Here is a 9,598-nt window from a genome sequence, read left to right on the forward strand (position 1 = left end):
CACACACACACACACAGCCCACCACTACACACCATACACCACACACACACACACAGCCCACCACTACACATCATACACCACACACACACATTCCTCATATCACACATACACATACATGCACAGCACACATACACACAAATGCCTACCCTAATACCACTACACATACACAAACACAACCCATACCCCACACAGGCCTCACACTACACACGCATACCACCCCCCACACACATATCACACACATACACCAAATAAACAAATGTAATTTTAAAACAAAACCAGACAAACAAATGCAGCTGGTATTTTGATGAGAGGGGAATGAAGTGGTCCAGAAGCAGGCTCAGAGTCTGAAGAACACTGTTGTCCTATGGAGTGAGGAGAGCAGAGGACATGAGAGCCCCGGGTGGAGGAGGCTGATGTGTATTTAGAGGATGCTAGGGGGAATTGGGCCATTAGGGTCCACAGGAAGTGACATCTAAGCAAGGGCTGGAAGGAACAAAGGAGATCAACATCAACACACATGTGCATACTGTATGCATTTCCGTGCATGTGTGTACATCTGTGGGTAGGGCACCTCACAAAGAGGAACAGCCAAGTAGCCGTGGAGAGCCTGAGTCAAGGGACATTAAGCCGGTGAAAGTCCCCCTTTCATCAAAGGGTCCCAGAAGCACCATTTGCAGCTGTATTTCCACCCAGTCCCTAATTTTTCTTTATTTTTCTTCCCTTTCCCCCTACCTCCTTCTTTCTCCCCTCCCTCCCCTTCTCTACTCTTTCCATGCTTTTCCTTCTTAGAAGAAACAAGTGACTGCAAAAAAGAAGGTGGGTGGGGCTGTGTGCTCGAGACCTCCTGCGGGGTGGGCGGGACAGGTGATTAGCACCTCCTCTCTGGGCGAGGTACACGGTAGTACCTGTAGTACCCGAGACAAGGTCAGACAGATGCACCAGCGCCTGAGGATTCTGGAAGCATCCATGGCCCCAGCCACCCTCTCCCTTCCTCTGAGTCATGGTGTCTGGCACACCGAGGTAAGAAGAAGTGGCATTCTGCTTCCGCCGACCTCCAGAACCCCCTCCTCTCCCCCTGGAAATGCCTGGGTAAGTTGAGTGGCAGGCGAATGTGGCTCTGGAAACTAAGAGAGAAGGGAAGACCACAGATACAACCTCCTGGTGCTGGTGGGTCACTCCTGTTAAACGATCTTGGATTAAGATGCCCAGTGAGTCTCAGCAGAGTTAAGCACAAAGGCCAGGATCTGGTCCCTAGGGCCACGCGCCATGGGAGCGGTGCCTCACACCTGTAACCCTAGCATTTGACAAGATCAGAAGTTCGAGGGAAACCTGGGCAGCTTATAGAGGTCCAAGGCCTGTTTTGATTTTGTGAGACCCCTTTTCAAAACGCAAAACAGAGAAATAACATCAGAAAAAGTAGGTAAGACTGCCAGATGTCATTATCAGAGGTCAGCATGGATACAGGGGCAGGGGAATCTCGGGTTACAGGCTGGATAAGTAGCTAATTCAAGGCCAGCTTAGGATAGTGAGACTCCGTCTCAAAAACAAGACAAAAACAAAACAAAGAGTCACAGCAACAACGATGACAACAAACCACTGGGCATGGAGTACTTAGAACAGTGGTTCTCAACCTTCCTAATGCCGAGACACTTTACTACAGTTCCTCATGTTGTGGAGATCCCCAACCATCAAATTGTTTCTGATACTACTTCATAACTGTAATTTTGCTACTGCTATAGATTATAATGTAAATATCTGTGTTTTCTGAGGGTCTCTGGTGACCTCTGTAAAAGGGCCGTTCAACCCCGGGGTCATGACCCATGCTGATACAGGAGGTAGAGAAAAGATCAAGGCTAGCCTAAGCTAAATAGGCAGTTGGAGGCCATTGTGCTCCAAAAGACCTTGTCTCAAAAACAAAAACAAACAAACAAAAAAAACCCTAGAGCTCTTAGTAATGTCCCCTGGAACTATAATTATAAAAATTCTAGAACTAAGAATGTGCACCCGCAATTAAGAGTTGAAGCCGGGCGGTGGTGGTGCACGCCTTTAATCCCAGCACTTGGGAGGCAGAGGCAGGTGGATTTCTGAGTTCGAGGCCAGCCTGGTCTACAGAGTGAGTTCCAGGACACTCAGGGCTACACAGAAAAACCCTGTCTTGAAAAACAAAACAAAAAAAAGAGTTGAGTTCTTGGGCTGGTAAGAAGGCTGAGAGGGTGAAGGTGCTTGCCTCCAAGCCTGAGGGCCTGAATTTGATCCTCAGTGGAGGAAGAGAACTAGTTCCTGGGATTGGTATGTTGTTTTAAAAACCACCAAGCAACGTGTTTTAGGAGGTTAGGAGAACACTACAGTGACCCAATATAAAGGAAACTGGGGCCCACAAGATGGTTCCATAGTTAAAAGCATTTTTGGAAATGTTCAATCAGAACCTACTTAAAGGTGGGGGGCGGAGACAACCCTGACTCCACAAAGCTGCCCTGTGATCACCACATGTGTGGCATGCACACCCACATAATGGTAAAATATATTGTCTTACTCACTTCCCTATTGCTGTGATGAGACACCATGGCCAAGGCAACTTATAAAAGAAAGCATGTAATTGGTTGGTTTCCTTACAGTTTCAGAGGATGAGTCCATGACTGTTACCGTAGGGAGCACAGTGACAGACAGGCATGCCATGGTAGGCAGGCAGGCAGGCAGGCATGACACTGGGGCAGTAGTTGAGAATTTATACCTGATAGAGAGACACAGAGACAGAGAAACAGAGGCAGAGAGACATACAGAGAGAGACAGAGTACAGGAGAGCTCACTGGGAATGGTGTGGCTTTTAAATCTTAAAGCCCACCCCCAGTGACACACCTCCTCCAACAAGGCCACACCTCACACCCTTCTAAAACATTCTAGGAACTGTGGAAGCCAAGTATTCAAACATATGAGCCTATGAGGGCCATTCTCATTCAAACCACCACACATGTCTTTAAAAGAATAAAAAATACGTGTGGTGGTGGCACACGCCTTTGATCCCAGCGCTTGGGAGGCAGAGGCAGGCGGATTTCTGAGTTCCAGGCCAGCCTGGTCTACAGAGTGGAAAAAAAAAAAAAAAAAAAACCAAAAGAATTAAAAAATATAAAAATTTGGGGTGCAGGCAAGATGGCTTAGCAGGTAAAAGTGCTTTTTGCTACACTTGATGACCTGAGTTCCATTTTCAAGATCCATGTGGTGGAAAGAGAGAACTCCTGCAAGGTGTCCTGTGGAGCTCAGTTTAGCAAGCCAGGCCAAATTGGTGAGCTCCAGATTCGGTGTGAGAGACCCTGTCCTGGGGGGTAGGGGTGAGGAACAAAGAAAAAAAAGATAGAATAAATGAAATATAGGGGCTGGAGAGATGGCTCAGTGGTTAAGAGCACTGACTGCTCTTCTGAAGGTCCTGGGTTCAAATCTCAGCAACCACATGGTGGCTCACAACCATCTGTAATGAGATCTGACGCCCTCTTCTGGTGTGTCTGAAGACAGCTACAGTGTACTTACATATAATAATAAATAAATCTTTAAAAAATATAATAAAAAAGATGGAGGGGGGCTAATGATGGAACTGACATGCATGTGTGTGTGCATGTACACACAGAACACATATATACAATGCACAAAGAGAGTGGCAGAACAACTAGTAAGATGGACTTGAAGATGCATGTCTGTGATCCCAGTCCTTGGGAGGTGAGGCAGGAGGATCAAGAGGTCACCCTTAGCTACATATTAAGTTTGAAGCCAGCCTGAGGTACATGGGATCCTGTTTCACAAACCAAGCCAAATCAAACAGTCAAAAGGACAAAAAGGAAAATTAGTGAGGCTCCCTCAGAGCTATAGGTGGTTTGCTGGCAGCGTTTTTGTTTTTGTTTTTTTTAGATTTATTTATTGTTATATGTAAGTACACTGTAGCTATCCTCAGACACACCAGAAGAGGGCGTCAGATCTCATTACAGATGGTTGTGAGCCACCATGTGGTCGCTGGGATCTGAACTCAGGACCTTTGGAAGAACAGTCAGTGTTCTTACCCGTTGAGCCATCTCGCCAGCCTGCATTTTTGTTGTTGTTGTTTGGTTTTCTGGTTTTTTTGTTTGTTTGTTTGTTTGTTTTTGTTTTGTTTTGCAGAGTACAGGTTAGACTCTGTGCAAAAGAGCAAAACAGTTTTCTTGGAAGTTGAGAGATAACCAAGATGGGAGGAAATGGCCACAACCTTGAATGTAAATCAAATTTCCAATGCAGGAGACACCTAGGGGCACACATTTGGAGTGCCAAAGGTGAAGGGGTTTGGGGGTATTACTAATCATTATCAGCATTTGCCTTTAGTGAAGCTTCTTCCAGCCACCACCACAGCCAGGGGGCTTGTGAGGAGCAGTGGATGGAACTTTCTGAGGTGTGCCTACCTGGTGATCACATTCCTCTTCGTGTCCTACAATAAAGGAGACTGGGTGAGGAGGGAGCCTTTCTACCTGTGGAGGGAGGAAGTATCATGGGAGAAGGGAGTTTGTATTCAGCTGCGAGAAGGGGGGAGGTAGGAGGAGAGACTGTCCTATGAAGTAGTCTCACCCAAGTGCACGCTCATGTGTGTGTGTGTGTGTGTTTGTGTGTGCGCGTGTGTATCTGTGCACAATCGTGCTAATGTCATCGGACAGCTTTCCGAAGCCTCTACTATTCTAGAATCGATATGCCTTCCCAGTGAGAAACCAGCCTGCACAGTCGGAGATTAAAACAGAAGATTAGAATAACTACACATGTACAGCTCTAGCTAATACCCAAAGAGAAGCTGGCCACGGATAAGTGATTTTATTAACTTTTATACACCTTGGGCATATGCATTTTATATTATACCAGCCCCAGGGTACGCAGTGAGCCTTTAAAAGGAGATTGGAGGCTGCGAGTCTGGCCACTTGGGCAGATGGGAGAGGTGCACAGCTAAGCTATTGTCAGAATTACGTCTTATGTATACTAATGTTGATTTCTTCAAATGGTTGTTACTGAGGATGATCCTACCCACCTGGCAGAATTATGGTTTTACTGATAAGAGCACAGAGGCCTTAGGGCAGACCAGGATTCCATAATGGTTGTGACCCTGTGCTGCCCCCTAGAGCTGCCTATTAGAAGCATATTCTTTGATATGAGGCTGCTGTTTCTTAAGTCAGGGTTGCCTCCTTTTGGTATGGGAATGGAGCCTAATTGACACACCGTCCTGGCGAATAAACATAAGCAGAAACCTTCTCAACAACCTTAAACTTTAATTATGCTCTGGAATGAAAATTCTGTACCAGCCCTGTGAGAAGCCGACTACTCCCCCTCAGCCATACTGGAAGCAGTGCTCCTTCAGCTAAATTCTTTGTGTGACTTAACAGTTCCTCAGCAAGCTCACGAGTGCATCCGATACAGTGTTTGTGTAACTTAATAGTTCCTCAGCAACCTTGCAAGTGCATCCGATACAGTGTTAGTTTTACTACTCCGGTTTACTGGCATTCCTGCCTCATTCAATCTCAGAGAATGAGCTCTGACTGGACCTGACCACAAATGGCCTTTGTTACTGAAAGCACCTGCACACATGGGATGAGAGCCAGGCCCTTCTCCACTAAGAGTTGTTCCTGTGAACCAACACTTTGTATCCTCACTCCTCCCTGCTCCATATTCAGGAGAGTCTGAAGGAACCAGTCTTCACATCTCTGCCTGCTGAACTATCTCTTCGTGTTTGGTTTTTAAGACAGGGTCTCTGATGTAGGCTAGGATGACCTTGGATGACCAGAATGACGCTCCTTCAGCTTCCATCTCCTAAGTGCTGGCATTATGGGTGTGAACTGCCACATGTAGTTTAGGAGTGCCTGGGACCGACCCAGGGCTTCATGCATGCTGAGCGAGCACCATACCAACTGAGCCACGTGCCCAGCCCAATCTGAGCTGTGAAACCGAGCCCCTGGGCACTGAGTGTGGAGTGAATTTGGAGCAGGATACAAGAGCAAGAAGAGAGACAGGATGGCCAGGCCAGGGGCTGTAGGCAGTAGTAGACCCAAGGCAAATCCTGCTAGATCTTCTAGACCAGCCGTTCTCACCCTTCCTAGTGCTGTGACCCTCGAGTACACGTTCCTCACGCTGTGGTAACACCCCCCAACCACAAAATTATTTTCCTGGCTACTTCATAACTAATTTTGCTACTGTTATGAATTATAATATAAACATCTGTGTCTTCTGATGGTCTTAGGTGACCCCTGTGAAAGGGGTCTGACCCACAGGTGGAGAACTGCTGGCCTAGAACTGTTAGCAGGACTGTGGCTCATGGATTGGGATTGAGGGCTGAGGGAGACAGGGGAGCCCAGGAGGTGAATCCCAGGTGTTGTTTGACTTTTATTTTTTATTTTATTTTTCTCTGTTTCACATCCACGCCTTCATCATCGTTGTCTTCTCCAGTGTTACTGCCACTATTGTAACCCGGACCTAGATTTGAGGTATGATACGGCAGGGAAGGGCATTTCACCTTTTGCCAATGGGTCAGGGAGGTCAGCTTTAAACCTCTTGTTTGTTTGTTTGTTTGTTTTTTGAGACAGGGTTTCTCTGTGTAGCCCTGGCCGTCCGGGAACCTTTAAGCTTCTTTAATTACATTGTGTTATTATTATTATTTGGGGGTGTGTGCCATGTGTCTGTAACTTGTGCCATGGCTCACCAATGGTTAGGGGCAGCTTACTGGAGTCAGTTCTTTCCTTCCTTACACATTCCAAGGACAGAACTTAGTCTTTAGTCTTGGTAACAAAGTGACTTTACCTGCTGCCTCTGGATTCAGGAGCTTGGTTCTAAATAACTAATTTTGAAGCTAGGCCCTGGTTCTTCCTCCCAGCCCCATGCTCCCAGAAATAAGAGTCAGACTCAAACTATATATACAAATATCTTGGCCATGTGGCTAGGCTCTTCTCTGATTAGATATAACTCAAAACATTCCATTTATTCTAGCCTGCATTCAGCCATGTGGCTGCCTACCCGTGCTAATCTCCTCATATCTTCCTAGCAAATCTTTTGCTTGGTTCTATCCCAGAATCCTTTCTCTCTCCTGGATGTCCCACCTTCTATTTCCTGCCTAAGCCATTGGCCATAGGCTTTTTTTTTTTTTTGTTTAAAGATTTATTTTATTTATTTTATGTGTATGAGTACACTGTAGCTGTACAGATGGCGGTGAGCTATCATGTGTGTGGCTGCTGGGAACTGAACTCAGGACCTCTGCCGGACTGCTCGCTCCGGTCCCGCTTGCTCCAGTTGCGCTCGCTCCATGTGGTTGCTGGGATCCCAACTCAGGACCTTCAGAAGAGCAGTCAGTGCTCTTACCCGCTGAGCCATCTCGCCAGCCCCTGGCCATAAGGTTTTTAACTGACAGGTGATGCATCCATTCAACACACAAGATATTCTCTCTAAAACCTAATGTCCAAGGTAGGGTTTGTAGGCTCAAAGTCAGAGTCACGGAATAGCATGGGAAGTCCCATGTTCGTTCTCTTTTACTGTGGGAGACATGTGTGTTCCCCTCCCCAGCACAATATATAAAATAAAAAACAATTCTAAGTGAGATTATTTATTATTATTATCATCATCATCATCATTATTATTATTATTAAATAAGATAGCTAGGGAGATAGTTCAGAGGTCAAAACATGTACTACTTTTGCAGAGGACCCAAATTAAATTATCCGCACCCACATTATAGGACTTGTGCAACCTGTAACTCCAGCCACTGGAAACCAGATGGCCTGTTCTGGTCTACAAGGGCACCTTCCAGGGGCACCTGCATTCTCATGGACATACCTACTACTACTACTACTCACACACACACACACACGTACACACACATACACACACATATACACACATGCATAATTAAAAATAAATTAGGGGTCAGAGAGATGGCTGAGAAGGTACAAGCACTTGCTGCTCTTGCAGAGGACTCATGTTTGGTCTGACACTCCCTTCTGGCCTCCATGGACACCGCATGCATGTGGTGCACATACATGCATACATGTGGACAAATACACATGTAAAATAAAAGTAAACCTTAGGCTGGAGAGATGGCTCAGCGGTTAAGAGCACTGACGGCTCTTCCGAAGGTCCTGAGTTCAAATTCCAGCAACCACATGGTGGCTCACAACTATCTGTAATGAGATCTGATGCCCTCTTCTGGGGTGTCTGAAGACAGCTACAGTGTATTTACCTATACTAAATAAATAAACACACCTTTAAAAAACAAACAAACAAACAAATCTTTAGAAATATCTTTAAAAATACTGGTGCTGGTGGTACATGCCTTTAGTCCCTGCACTTGGGAGGCAGACACAGGCAGATCTCTGTGTTGGAGGCCAGTCTGGGAGCCAGCCCCTGCCATACCGCGTCTGCTTTTCCTCAGTGTATCCAGGCTCATTGCCTATGAGTTAGACTGGAGGGGGGGAAAGCTTAGCTGGGGTGGGTGGGTGCAGTGCAGAATCTCAAGTGATGGTGAGTGCAAGAGAAACAACCTTTGGGAGACCGCTTCTGTGAGCTAGCTCATTTAATGGGGGAGGGGCTATCTAAACATTTGGGGAGTGGATAAAAGTTTTTGGGGTGAGTGCACATCACTGGCTGGGGCCAAGGTTCTGGGAATGCCTTATTTGCATAACAAGGAATTTCAGATGCTTGCTGGACTTACCCTAAGGATGGGAAAGTTTAACCTATAACCTGGCTGCCAGGCTACATGACCGACCCCTTCAGGGTGGCAGAGGTAGGGCCCGTACAGGCTATGTGAGCCAGGTGCAGGCGCTACTCCTGCCAGTCTCAAGACGAGATTTCTTGGGTTTGGACACACCTCGATCTCATTCTTGCTCCAAACTTGCTCCCCTGCTGGCACAGCTCCCCACCCCCACAAATCCTCGTGAGGTCTGAGGGAAGTGCCATCTGCAAGTGGAACAATTTGGGGGGAGGAAGAACAAAGTGGGTGGGCCATGGCCAGGAGGAGCCAGGACCCGGATGGAGGTGAGAAGCGCGGGGTTGGGAGCCTCGAGTAAAGAAAGTCCTGTGGGGTTGTTGGGGAGCCATGAGGCAAGGAGTCTGAGACAATGTGAAGACGTAAATAAGTGTCCAATTGTGACTTTCCTCCTTTCTCCTCTTCCGTAGAGACGACCCCTGCTGTTCCTTCCAGTGAAGCCGCCATGTTTCACTCAGCCCTCACAAGCCCTCGTCTCCGAACGTTGCACATACTAAGGAAGCTCTCCGCACTCTGGCCTATCAACTAGCAGAGTGTGTCCAGAGGCCCAGCAGGAAGCCTGTGTGAGGACCGGGCTGTGTGACAATAGCCAGTAGAGCAGCTGAGTGAGCCTTTGCAGGGGTTTCCCCAACACCTCCTCTGGGCCATTTTCAACCTTTCTTTATTGTACACTAATTAATAGCTAAATGTTTGTTTCTTTCATTCACAAAACAGCAAATAGCACAGGGTGGAGGGGTGCTAGGAATAATCTACGATTTTCAAATAAAAAAAACCTTGTTACACTTTGATTCAGTATGTATTCAATGTGATTCTGTGAGCCGTGTGATTCTGTGTGTATTGAGGGCATCTTTAACC

General features: G+C 46.7%; 1 protein-coding gene across 1 annotated transcript in view; it reads left to right on the forward strand.

Annotated features, from left to right (window-relative positions):
- Positions 1 to 9,244, forward strand: part of Eddm13 (epididymal protein 13) — a 30,095-nt gene extending 20,851 nt beyond the window's left edge. Inside the window, exons 7-10 of the mRNA XM_031390916.1 lie at positions 790 to 816; positions 4,342 to 4,463; positions 6,439 to 6,476; positions 9,154 to 9,244. Coding sequence (XP_031246776.1) covers positions 790 to 816; positions 4,342 to 4,463; positions 6,439 to 6,476; positions 9,154 to 9,181 — 215 coding nt within the window. The 3' untranslated portion in view covers positions 9,182 to 9,244. The remainder of the gene's footprint in view (positions 1 to 789; positions 817 to 4,341; positions 4,464 to 6,438; positions 6,477 to 9,153) is intronic.
- Positions 9,245 to 9,598: the final 354 nt, after the last annotated feature.

The sequence above is a fragment of the Mastomys coucha genome, unplaced genomic scaffold (assembly GCF_008632895.1).
Source record: "Mastomys coucha isolate ucsf_1 unplaced genomic scaffold, UCSF_Mcou_1 pScaffold21, whole genome shotgun sequence".
In the NCBI taxonomy this organism is placed as follows: Eukaryota; Metazoa; Chordata; class Mammalia; order Rodentia; family Muridae; genus Mastomys; species Mastomys coucha.